The sequence below is a fragment of the Camellia sinensis genome, chromosome 1 (assembly GCF_055761805.1).
Source record: "Camellia sinensis isolate YWXY chromosome 1, ASM5576180v1, whole genome shotgun sequence".
In the NCBI taxonomy this organism is placed as follows: domain Eukaryota; kingdom Viridiplantae; phylum Streptophyta; class Magnoliopsida; order Ericales; family Theaceae; genus Camellia; species Camellia sinensis.
The window spans coordinates 26,644,178-26,657,567 of NC_138961.1; the positions used below are offsets into that span (position 1 = coordinate 26,644,178).

Here is a 13,390-nt window from a genome sequence, read left to right on the forward strand (position 1 = left end):
GTAATAGAGCTCGTCCTGAAGGATCAATTGCTAAAGGATATCTTATGGAAGAATGCATGAATTTTTGTGCACAATATCTCAGTGATGTGGAAACCAAATCTAGTCGACCCGTGAGGAACTATAGTGGTGCTGATAATTTGGGTCATGCTACTGGTGAAAACACAAGCTTTTATCTTGATAATACTTCTTGGGTACAAGCTCATCGGTACATCTTATGCAATACAAGCGCGGTTCAACCATTCATAAAGTAGGTTAAGTCACTCACTCAATATTTTATTATGTTTATTGAATTTTCAACTAAAATTTTTGTATGGCTAAAATTTCAATCTACACAGCAAACACCATGAAGTACTTAAGCTCAAAATGCCTCGTGTCGACGATCATCAACTTCGGCGTGAACATTTTGAAACTTTTCACATTTGGTTCAAGGAACATGTATGTATTTAACTCTATAGATTCTAGTTACTTAAGTCGATGTACATTTTAAATTTTACATTTCGTGTTAAATAGGTCCAAACTTTGCGAAGGACTACTGATGTCATACTTTCTGAAGAGCTTATTCTATTGGCAAATGGTCCTCATAACCTGGCAAGGAGGTTCAACGGGTATATACTGAATGGGTTTCGGTATCGAGTAAAGGCCATGGATGATCGTCGAGCCACACAAAATTGTGGTGTAGCTTTGAAGGCAGATACCATAAGTTATGCTAGTCGAAAAGACAAGAATCCTCGTCTGGGGTCTGTGTACTATTATGGACAATTGACAGATATTGTTGAGATTCGATATTCCAATGAGAAGAAACATGTGTTGTTTAAGTGTGATTGGATTGACAACATTCACGGAAAGAAAGAAGATGTCTTCAATTTCACGTTGGTGAACTTCAATCATTTGTTGTACCGAGATGATCGAATTACCAATGAACCTTTCATCTTGGAGTCCCAAGCAGAGCAAGTTTGGTATGTTGCAGACCCATTACAACCAGACTGGCAAGTCGTGGTGAAGATGTCTCAAAGAGGTTTATTTGATATGAGTTCAACTGATCCACAAATCGAGCCATACATGAGCCAACAATTGGAAGAAAATATAATGCTTCGTGATGAAGAAGTTGGTTGGGTGAGGGAAGCCGCAGAAGGGGAAACAGTTGATGTTCAAATAGGCTGATATGTAATCAACATTAGTAATTCAATTAAGGCCAAGGTTGTAGTTAATCATCAATTTCTTAATTTACTTTGTCTTTGTAATTGTATTAGTTCAAATCATGTCATATTATAGTTGATGACAAACCATTGTCTATGTTTCTAATGTCAATTAATGTTATATTGCTTGAAGATTATTATGGGAAGGAAGAGGAAGCCTGATCATCCCCGGCGCATGATGTCTGATGTGCTACATAACAGGACATCAGTAGCACCACCATTAGAGGAGGCATCACATCGGCCAGCATCGGAGGGGCCATTAGTGCCACCAGCATCTGAGGGGCCATTACCACCGTATCGACCACCATCAGTGGCACCACAGCAGCTACCATGTACTCGGCCTCCACGCCTACCATCGGTGCGTCCACCATCAATGGCACCACAGCAGCTATCATCATCAGCTTATGAGCCATCCGCAGGTATTTAAATTTGCTTTGAGTTGCATGGAAATTATTTACACATACATTTATTTATGCTCATTATATATAACTTGTTTATTCTCATTGTATTTTGCAGACCCTTCGACTTCTTCACAGCCCACATCAGGTTTATTTGATATGATTTGTATTCACATTATTTAAATTTGCATTTGGATGTTACCATTGCATATTGTTTATTATTATTGTATATCGCAGGTCATGTTAGTTCTTCATCGACCTCGACTAGGCGTGGTAGAGGATGTGCCAAGGGCATTAAAGAGTGGGGTACTGGTAAAAAGCTACACATACAATTTGATGGAAATTACTGCCCAATAGGGGATAATGTGGCCAAGTTAACTACTCAACTTGGCATTATTGTCCGGAATGGTAACATTGTTCCTCTTACTTTTGTTGACTGGAATAGTGTGCCTGATGATATTGTTGATGCTATCGGGAAGGATGTGAAGGTAAAAGTATATTTTTGTCCACAAATTCGAATTCCAAATTTGTGTTATACTTAGCCTTAAACTTTGTGTTTTATAGGACAATTTGAATATATGTCCAGAGGAGTACAAGCCAATCTGCATGAAAAACTGCAACAGCATATGGAAGGATCACAAGAACAAGCTTAAGGCTAAGTATTTCAAGCCTAGAAGCTCTGATCCTAATCTGAAGGATGATGTTCCTATGAACGTTGTGCCAAGCCAGTGGGAACAACTTGTAGAGTATTGGCGTACTTCCGATGCTGAGGTATACAATTACGTTATATTTATGATATGTAAACATACAAATCATATTTACATACTTACATTTGTTGAACTTGTTATAGAAAATTGCAAGTAGGAACGCTAAAAATCGGCGAGCTCACGGCATAGCTCATACCACAGGGCGTACTACTTTCTCTCAGATACGGCATGAGGTTTACATTTTATTGTTTTATTTTTATATATAAATAAACATTGTATATTTGCAAATTATTTGGATTCTAATTTTCATATTTCTAAAAAAAAAATTAGATGACCAGTAAGGGGGAGTCTACTGATAAGATGAATGTTTGGCTTATGACACGTAGAGTAGATGACCCAGAGGTTATCCAAACCTTGGTAGTTTCCAAACACCTTTGATTGTATTTAAAGTTTATTTTTTGTGTGTCAACCATCTTAATTTCGCGTATACTTGTGTGTCTTATTCAATACAGGATGAGTTTAATCGTCAACTCTCTATGCTACCTGAGGATGGTCGGACTTTGGAGGCTAGGAATGCCATTTTCCATGAGTTGATAGGTCATGACAGACATGGATATTGTCGCACATACGGGAGAATCGTGCCTCGGAGAGTGGTGTATAAGGATGGTGCTGGGCCATCACAGTCAACACCCCATCCATCGACTATTGATCAGATCACGCAGCAGGTTCGTGCTGAGCTAAGGGATGAGTTGAGGGAGGAGCTGCGAGCAGAGTTCTCTACACATTTGCAGCAGATGAGAGCTGAGATGATGGCCCTTGTGTCACAGGGGGCGAGTGTGGATCCCAACAGACAGGTTCCATATAAACATCACAATTGTTTGATAGTTCAATTTTCACTCAAGATTATGTATGAAATTCGAATATGATTAACACATTATGCACTGACTAACATAGGTTCCTGATGCATCGAGTGGCCACCGGGCATTTAGGGAATCTGCAGAAGACGAGAATCCATATACACCACCACCAGAAGATCAGGTATAAAATTTATCTCTGCATTCTAAGCTAAAATACATCTTTTTGTTTAAGAAACTTGAATTCGAGGCGTTAACGCCCCAAAATCACCAAACGGCGTCGGTTTATGACAAAACTTGGCACACACGACCGCCTAGGCACGAGAGACTTGTGGGAGAAGACGGGGCTCGAATCGGGTTCCCGGTTTGGGAGTTAGAGTCGGATTTCACTTTAGGCAAACTACTTCCTTAAGAAACTTGAATTCGAGGCGTTAACGCCCCAAAATCACCAAACGGCGTCGGTTTAGCACGAAACTTGTCACACACGACCGCCTAGGCACGAGACACTTGTGGGAGAAGACGGGGCTCGAATCGGGTTCCCGGTTTGGGAGTTAGAGTCGGATTTCACTTTAGGCAAACAACTTCCTTAAGAAACTTGAATTGGAGGAGTTAACGCCCCAAAATCACCAAACGGCGTCGGTTTAGCACGAAACTTGGCACACACGACCGCCTAGGCACGAGAGACTTGTGGGAGAAGACGGGGCTCGAATCGGGTTCCCGGTTTGGGAGTTAGAGTCGGATTTCACTTTAGGCAAACTACTTCCTTAAGAAACTTGAATTCGAGGCGTTAACGCCCCAAAATCACCAAACGGCGTCGGTTTAGCACGAAACTTGGCACACACAACCGCCTAGGCACGAGAGACTTGTGGGAGAAGACGGGGCTCGAATCGGGTTCCCGGTTTGGGAGTTAGAGTCGGATTTCACTTTAGGAAAACAACTTCCTTAAGAAACTTGAATTGGAGGAGTTAACGCCCCAAAATCACCAAACGGCGTCGGTTTAGCACGAAACTTGGCACACACGACCGCCTAGGCACGAGAGACTTGTGGGAGAAGACGGGGCTCGAATCGGGTTCCCGGTTTGGGAGTTAGAGTCGGATTTCACTTTAGGCAAACAACTTCCTTAAGAAACTTGAATTGGAGGAGTTAGCGCCCCAAAATCACCAAACGGCGTCGGTTTAGCACGAAACTTGGCACACACGACCGCCTAGGCACGAGAGACTTGTGGGAGAAGACGGGGCTCGAATCGGGATCCCGGTTTGGGAGTTAGAGTCGGATTTCACTTTAGGCAAACAACTTCCTTAAGAAACTTGAATTGGAGGAGTTAACGGCCCAAAATCACCAAACGGCGTCGGTTTAGCACGAAACTTGGCACACACGACCGCCTAGGCACGAGAGACTTATGGGAGAAGACGGGGCTCGAATCGGGTTCCCGGTTTGGGAGTTAGAGTTGGATTTCACTTTAGGCAAACAACTTCCTTAAGAAACTTGAATTCGAGGCGTTAACGCCCCAAAATCACCAAACGGCGTCGGTTTAGCACGAAACTTGGCACACACGACCGCCTAGGCACGAGAGACTTGTGGGAGAAGACGGGGCTCGAATCGGGTTCCCGGTTTGGGAGTTAGAGTCGGATTTCACTTTAGGCAAACAACTTCCTTAAGAAACTTGAATTGGAGGAGTTAACGCCCCAAAATCACCAAACGGCGTCGGTTTAGCACGAAACTTGGCACACACGACCGCCTAGGCACGAGAGACTTGTGGGAGAAGACGGGGCTCGAATCGGGTTCCCGGTTTGGGAGTTAGAGTCGGATTTCACTTTAGGCAAACAACTTCCTTAAGAAACTTGAATTGGAGGAGTTAACGCCCCAAAATCACCAAACGGCGTCGGTTTAGCACGAAACTTGGCACACACGACCGCCTAGGCACGAGAGACTTGTGGGAGAAGACGGGGCTCGAATCGGGTTCCCGGTTTGGGAGTTAGAGTCGGATTTCACTTTAGGCAAACTACTTCCTTAAGAAACTTGAATTCGAGGCGTTAACGCCCCAAAATCACCAAACGGCGTCGGTTTAGCACGAAACTTGGCACACACAACCGCCTAGGCACGAGAGACTTGTGGGAGAAGACGGGGCTCGAATCGGATTCCCGGTTTGGGAGTTAGAGTCGGATTTCACTTTAGGCAAACAACTTCCTTAAGAAACTTGAATTTGAGGAGTTAACGCCCCAAAATCACCAAACGGCGTCGGTTTAGCACGAAACTTGGCACACACGACCGCCTAGGCACGAGAGACTTGTGGGAGAAGACGGGCCTCGAATCGGGTTCCCGGTTTGGGAGTTAGAGTCGGATTTCACTTTAGGCAAACAACTTCCTTAAGAAACTTGAATTGAAGGAGTTAGCGCCCCAAAATCACCAAACGGCGTCGGTTTAGCACGAAACTTGGTACACACGACCGCCTAGGCACGAGAGACTTGTGGGAGAAGATGGGGCTCGAATCGGGATCCCGGTTTGGGAGTTAGAGTCGGATTTCACTTTAGGCAAACAACTTCCTTAAGAAACTTGAATTGGAGGAGTTAACGCCCCAAAATCACCAAACGGCGTCGGTTTAGCACGAAACTTGGCACACACGACCGCCTAGGCACGAGAGACTTGTGGGAGAAGACGGGGCTCGAATCGGGTTCCCGGTTTGGGAGTTAGAGTCGGATTTCACTTTAGGCAAACTACTTCCTTAAGAAACTTGAATTCGAGGCGTTAACGCCCCAAAATAACCAAACGGCGTCGGTTTAGCACGAAACTTGGCACACACGACCGCCTAGGCACGAGAGACTTGTGGGAGAAGACGGGGCTCGAATCGGGTTCCCGGTTTGGGAGTTAGAGTCGGATTTCACTTTAGGCAAACAACTTCCTTAAGAAACTTGAATTCGAGGCGTTAACGCCCCAAAATCACCAAACGGCGACGGTTTAGCACGAAACTTGGCACACACGACCGCCTAGGCACGAGAGACTTGTGGGAGAAGACGGGGCTCGAATCGGGTTCCCGGTTTGGGAGTTAGAGTCGGATGTCACTTTAGGCAAACAACTTCCTTAAGAAACTTGAATTTGAGGAGTTAACGCCCCAAAATCACCAAACGGCATCGGTTTAGCACGAAACTTGGCACACACGACCGCCTAGGCACGAGAGACTTGTGGGAGAAGACGGGGCTCGAATCGGGTTCCCGGTTTGGGAGTTAGAGTCGGATTTCACTTTAGGCAAACAACTTCCTTAAGAAACTTGAATTGGAGGAGTTAGCGCCCCAAAATCACCAAACGGCGTCGGTTTAGCACGAAACTTGGCACACACGACCGCCTAGGCACGAGAGACTTGTGGGAGAAGACGGGGCTCGAATCGGGTTCCCGGTTTGGGAGTTAGAGTCGGATTTCACTTTAGGCAAACAACTTCCTTAAGAAACTTGAATTGGAGGAGTTAACGCCCCAAAATCACCAAACGGCGTTGGTTTAGCACGAAACTTGGCACACACGACCGCCTAGGCACGAGAGAGTTGTGGGAGAAGACGGGGCTCGAATCGGGTTCCCGGTTTGAGAGTTAGAGTCGGATTTCACTTTAGGCAAACTACTTCCTTAAGAAACTTGAATTCGAGGCGTTAACGCCCCAAAATCACCAAACGGCGTCGGTTTAGCACGAAACTTGTCACACACGACCGCCTAGGCACGAGACACTTGTGGGAGAAGACGGGGCTCGAATCGGGTTCCCGGTTTGGGAGTTAGAGTCGGATTTCACTTTAGGCAAACAACTTCCTTAAGAAACTTGAATTGGAGGAGTTAACGCCCCAAAATCACCAAACGGCGTCGGTTTAGCACGAAACTTGGCACACACGACCGCCTAGGCACGAGAGACTTGTGGGAGAAGACGGGGCTCGAATCGGGTTCCCGGTTTGGGAGTTAGAGTCGGATTTCACTTTAGGCAAACAACTTCCTTAAGAAACTTGAATTCGAGGCGTTAACGCCCCAAAATCACCAAACGGCGACGGTTTAGCACGAAACTTGGCACACACGACCGCCTAGGCACGAGAGACTTGTGGGAGAAGACGGGGCTCGAATCGGGTTCCCGGTTTGGGAGTTAGAGTCGGATGTCACTTTAGGCAAACAACTTCCTTAAGAAACTTGAATTTGAGGAGTTAACGCCCCAAAATCACCAAACGGCATCGGTTTAGCACGAAACTTGGCACACACGACCGCCTAGGCACGAGAGACTTGTGGGAGAAGACGGGGCTCGAATCGGGTTCCCGGTTTGGGAGTTAGAGTCGGATTTCACTTTAGGCAAACAACTTCCTTAAGAAACTTGAATTGGAGGAGTTAGCGCCCCAAAATCACCAAACGGCGTCGGTTTAGCACGAAACTTGGCACACACGACCGCCTAGGCACGAGAGACTTGTGGGAGAAGACGGGGCTCGAATCGGGTTCCCGGTTTGGGAGTTAGAGTCGGATTTCACTTTAGGCAAACAACTTCCTTAAGAAACTTGAATTGGAGGAGTTAACGCCCCAAAATCACCAAACGGCGTTGGTTTAGCACGAAACTTGGCACACACGACCGCCTAGGCACGAGAGAGTTGTGGGAGAAGACGGGGCTCGAATCGGGTTCCCGGTTTGAGAGTTAGAGTCGGATTTCACTTTAGGCAAACTACTTCCTTAAGAAACTTGAATTCGAGGCGTTAACGCCCCAAAATCACCAAACGGCGTCGGTTTAGCACGAAACTTGTCACACACGACCGCCTAGGCACGAGACACTTGTGGGAGAAGACGGGGCTCGAATCGGGTTCCCGGTTTGGGAGTTAGAGTCGGATTTCACTTTAGGCAAACAACTTCCTTAAGAAACTTGAATTGGAGGAGTTAACGCCCCAAAATCACCAAACGGCGTCGGTTTAGCACGAAACTTGGCACACACGACCGCCTAGGCACGAGAGACTTGTGGGAGAAGACGGGGCTCGAATCGGGTTCCCGGTTTGGGAGTTAGAGTCGGATTTCACTTTAGGCAAACAACTTCCTTAAGAAACTTGAATTCGAGGCGTTAACGCCCCAAAATCACCAAACGGCGACGGTTTAGCACGAAACTTGGCACACACGACCGCCTAGGCACGAGAGACTTGTGGGAGAAGACGGGGCTCGAATCGGGTTCCCGGTTTGGGAGTTAGAGTCGGATGTCACTTTAGGCAAACAACTTCCTTAAGAAACTTGAATTTGAGGAGTTAACGCCCCAAAATCACCAAACGGCATCGGTTTAGCACGAAACTTGGCACACACGACCGCCTAGGCACGAGAGACTTGTGGGAGAAGACGGGGCTCGAATCGGGTTCCCGGTTTGGGAGTTAGAGTCGGATTTCACTTTAGGCAAACAACTTCCTTAAGAAACTTGAATTGGAGGAGTTAGCGCCCCAAAATCACCAAACGGCGTCGGTTTAGCACGAAACTTGGCACACACGACCGCCTAGGCACGAGAGACTTGTGGGAGAAGACGGGGCTCGAATCGGGTTCCCGGTTTGGGAGTTAGAGTCGGATTTCACTTTAGGCAAACAACTTCCTTAAGAAACTTGAATTGGAGGAGTTAACGCCCCAAAATCACCAAACGGCGTTGGTTTAGCACGAAACTTGGCACACACGACCGCCTAGGCACGAGAGAGTTGTGGGAGAAGACGGGGCTCGAATCGGGTTCCCGGTTTGAGAGTTAGAGTCGGATTTCACTTTAGGCAAACTACTTCCTTAAGAAACTTGAATTCGAGGCGTTAACGCCCCAAAATCACCAAACGGCGTCGGTTTAGCACGAAACTTGTCACACACGACCGCCTAGGCACGAGACACTTGTGGGAGAAGACGGGGCTCGAATCGGGTTCCCGATTTGGGAGTTAGAGTCGGATTTCACTTTAGGCAAACAACTTCCTTAAGAAACTTGAATTGGAGGAGTTAACGCCCCAAAATCACCAAACGGCGTCGGTTTAGCACGAAACTTGGCACACACGACCGCCTAGGCACGAGAGACTTGTGGGAGAAGACGGGGCTCGAATCGGGTTCCCGGTTTGGGAGTTAGAGTCGGATTTCACTTTAGGCAAACAACTTCCTTAAGAAACTTGAATTGGAGGAGTTAACGCCCCAAAATCACCAAACGGCGTCGGTTTAGCACGAAACTTGGCACACACGACCGCCTAGGCACGAGAGACTTGTGGGAGAAGACGGGGCTCGAATCGGGTTCCCGGTTTGGGAGTTAGAGTCGGATTTCACTTTAGGCAAACTACTTCCTTAAGAAACTTGAATTCGAGGCGTTAACGCCCCAAAATCACCAAACGGCGTCGGTTTAGCACGAAACGTGTCACACACGACCGCCTAGGCACGAGAGACTTGTGGGAGAAGACGGGGCTCGAATCGGGTTCCCGGTTTGGGAGTTAGAGTCGGATTTCACTTTAGGCAAACAACTTCCTTAAGAAACTTGAATTTGAGGAGTTAACGCCCCAAAATCACCAAACGGCGTCGGTTTAGCACGAAACTTGGCACACACGACCGCCTAGGCACGAGAGACTTGTGGGAGAAGACGGGGCTCGAATCGGGTTCCCGGTTTGGGAGTTAGAGTCGGATTTCACTTTAGGCAAACTACTTCTTTAAGAAACTTGAATTCGAGGCGTTAACGCCCCAAAATCACCAAACGGCGTCGGTTTAGCACGAAACTTGGCACACACGACCGCCTAGGCACAAGAGACTTGTGGGAGAAGACGGGGCTCGAATCGGGTTCCTGGTTTGGGAGTTAGAGTCGGATTTCACTTTAGGCAAACAACTTCCTTAAGAAACTTGAATTTGAGGAGTTAACGCCCCAAAATCACCAAACGGCGTCGGTTTAGCACGAAACTTGGCACACACGACCGCCTAGGCACGAGAGACTTGTGGGAGAAGACGGGGCTCGAATTGGGTTCCCGGTTTGGGAGTTAGAGCCGGATTTCGGTCCAGTCAAAATTATTTACTAAACTATCTTTCTAATTATATAGTAGTCAATTTTTTTTTATATTTTTCTATAATTAAAATATTAACACATTATATGGTTTTTAATTATTTTTATCTTGTTTTTTTCTGATATTTCCTGAGTAGCAGTTGGCTTTTTCTGGAATGCGGGCGTATCAAGATTATGACTAATTTTTGTTTTTGTAACCCACGAACGAATGAAGACGAAAACTTTTGATTTTGATTTTGATTTTGATTTATGTTATTTAAATTTGGGAGCAACATTATGTATGTATTATGCGACGTTATGTAGTGGCATAATTTTTATTGTTCTGAATTTTTATTTATGTATTGCTATGAATTGAACAATATTATTAATTTTCATTATTTGTCAATTTTAGTTTATGTACGTATTTATTTTATTCTGTAATTTTTCAATTTTTTATACTTATTTTTTATCTAATACAGGTTATTTTAATTTTTTTAATAATTTATCGGCAGGGTTTTTTTTTTTTTTTTAATTTTTTGAGACGGGAGAAGAACCCGTCGCAAAAACCATTAATAGGCTTTTGCGACGGTACCAACACAGTCGCAAAAGCTGGCTTGTTGAATGTACAGGACACCTTTAGCAACGGTAAACCGTGCCGTCGCCAATACTTATAGATGCCAGAGCCTTTAACGACGGTAAAGTTCCCGTCTCAAAAACTCACTTTTAGCGACGGAAATTACGTGCCGTCGCGAAAAGTGATTTTCCCACCATTATTTGCGACGGGAAAAATGCCGTCGCAAAAAACTTGGCTTACCGTCGCAGAAACTAATGGCGACGGTACTTACCGTCGCGAAAGGTCTTTTGCAACCCCGTCTGTCGCGACCCCCCCTTACCGTCGCAAAAAGCCACATTACCGTCGCAAAAGACATTTAGCGACAGCTTTCGGGGCATTTGCGACGACCATGTACCGTCGCAAAAAACAAATTTTTTTGTAGTGATTTTCCCCTAAAAAAAATGAAAGATTTTCTCTATAGAATAAGGGAAAGATTTTCTCTTTATTATGAGTAAGAGATTTTCCCCATAAATTAAGGGATTGTTATTATGTATTAGTTTCCAAAAAGAATCATGTGTAATAAATTAAAAATGATGATTTGATCATATTATATTAAACAGGACTTAATGAAATTAAAAAAGAATATGGATTAGATAGAATAAAACATTTAGAAAGAGGATTTATCAAAAAATAATCCATTTTTTTAATGATTTAATAATTTAATAACTATGAATGAATTAGAACAAAGGTGTGGATAGAGAGTTTCGAGAACAATAAATTTCTAATCTTTTTTAAAAAACAAAAATAAAAATTTAAGGACATAATACGTGACATACATGAATGAAGTATATATAGGTCTCGTTTAACAATTACATGTTTTAATCAAAAAATTACTATAAGTTGTCAGATCACCTTCTCTACTTTTTTACATATCTTTTCGTCAAAAACTAAAAAGTTACTGAAATAACTTATTATCAAACGAAGCCTTATTATGTATCATATATCTATGAATACTTCACTAAAAGATAATAAGATAGAATACAATACGATTAATTTTTATATAATTTAAGGAGGGATTAATATTTATCTTTATTAAGAAAATATTTGAAAATTTTCAAAAATATCATTCTTAAATTTATTCATAATGGCGTGTGATTTGATTTTTTGACTTTTCGGTTATTTTAGTCTGGGGCTAAAAAGTCTCGTTTGGGATAGACTTTTTAACTTTTATAAAAGAAAAAATGAAATAATTATGATTTGAATATGACATTTTGTGTTATTAACTTTTTAACTCATTTTATTTTTTGTTGACTAAAATAGCTAAAAGTCAACCTTTTTGACATACCAAACGAAGGTTATGTATTAATTGTTGATTGGTTAGAAGTAAAATAACCAACTAAGACTTAGGGTTGGTTTGACATGCTATAAAAAAGACAAAAAATCAAAAAGTTATCAAAAAAATAAAAAAGTTATCACTATTTATAAATTAAAAATATACAAAAAATAATTTACACAAAAAAGTACAATCCAACTTTACACAGGTGATGGTACTGAAGTGACGAAGAAAATTACGCAGGTGCACTGTGATGGTATAAATTACAAATTAGATATATATATTTATTAAGTTAAAGGGTACTGTTGGGCCCGTGAGACCCCACCATGGGTCCCATTTCAATAATTCGAACCATTCAATGTGTAAAACTCGTTGAGTACTATATGCCTATAAAAAATCACGTTGATCGGATATGAATAGCTATGTGATCAAATCAAATTTTTGTCAGCTGTTTATTCTTTACCGTCATTTTTTCATACAAAACTGTTTTGGTCAGACAGCTATCGATATTTGATCAACATGATTTTTTACAAGCATATAATACTCGACGAGTTCTACATATTGAACGGTTCTGATTATCAAAACGGGAAGCCATGGTGGGCTCCCACGAACCAAATAACACCGTCTAGTTCGATCTTGGACCGTCTAGTCCGATCAGATATGGATAGCCATGGTGATTAAATCAGATTTTTGTCAGTTGTTTATTTTTTACCGTCATTTTTTCATACAAAACTGTTTTGATCAGACAGCTATCGATATTTGATCAACATGATTTTTTACAAGCATATAATACTCGACGAGTTCTACATATTGAACGGTTCTGATTATCAAAACGGGAAGCCATGGTGGGCTCCCACGAACCAAATAACACCGTCTAGTCTGATCTTGGACTGTAGGCAATCTGCTCCTATACTTGTTTCCTGCCCACCACTTGGCTTCCTGGACAATCCAAGTTAGTAGGCAATTCATTATAGTAGGGGTAAAATGATAATTTTACTATTTTATATAATATTTTAATACACATTTTTTCGTAAAAAATTAAAAAATTATTCTAAACAATCATGCTTTTTCTCTCTATTTTTTAGTCTAAAAAGTTAAAAAGTACACTTATTTGAGACATTCCAAACAACCCCTTAACTCCTTCCACGAAATGTGAGCAATTTTAAAAATAATGTTTTAAGAATTTTTATTATTATTATTATTATAAAAATGGAAAATATAACATTTTCTTTTTATTTTGAGCATTAATTAATTTTATCACAATATTTTAGTATGATTAAAACGACCAGCCTCATACTTTTTTTTATATATATATATAATTACATTAATCTTTCAAAATCTTTTAATTATTAATTAATTTTATCACAATCTTTTAATTAACACAAAAT

At 42.6% G+C, this 13,390-nt stretch overlaps 1 protein-coding gene and 1 long non-coding RNA gene across 2 annotated transcripts; both read left to right on the top strand.

Moving 5' to 3' along the window:
• Positions 1-356: 356 nt before the first annotated feature.
• LOC145792875 (uncharacterized) lies at positions 357-1,938 on the top strand. Its single transcript, XM_082874720.1, has 5 exons — positions 357-435; positions 511-1,197; positions 1,330-1,615; positions 1,713-1,742; positions 1,832-1,938. The coding sequence occupies exons 1-2, from the start codon at positions 364-366 to the stop codon at positions 1,159-1,161; spliced, it is 723 nt and encodes a 240-aa protein (XP_082730846.1). The 5' UTR covers positions 357-363; the 3' UTR covers positions 1,162-1,197; positions 1,330-1,615; positions 1,713-1,742; positions 1,832-1,938.
• Positions 1,939-2,176: 238 nt separating this feature from the next.
• On the top strand, positions 2,177-2,711 carry LOC145792877 (uncharacterized). The gene is made up of 3 exons (XR_014333034.1): positions 2,177-2,365; positions 2,445-2,534; positions 2,632-2,711. It is a non-coding gene; the product is annotated as an uncharacterized LOC145792877 (long non-coding RNA).
• Positions 2,712-13,390: the final 10,679 nt, after the last annotated feature.

What these genes read in the sequence shown, in the direction of transcription:
- LOC145792875 (XM_082874720.1), top strand. Translation starts at nt 364, where the DNA reads ATGCCTCGTGTCGACGATCATCAACTTCGGCGTGAACATTTTGAAACT. An exon ending in ACATTTGGTTCAAGGAACAT is followed by an intron (nt 436 to 510) that starts GTATGTATTTAA and finishes CGTGTTAAATAG; the next exon opens with GTCCAAACTTTGCGAAGGAC.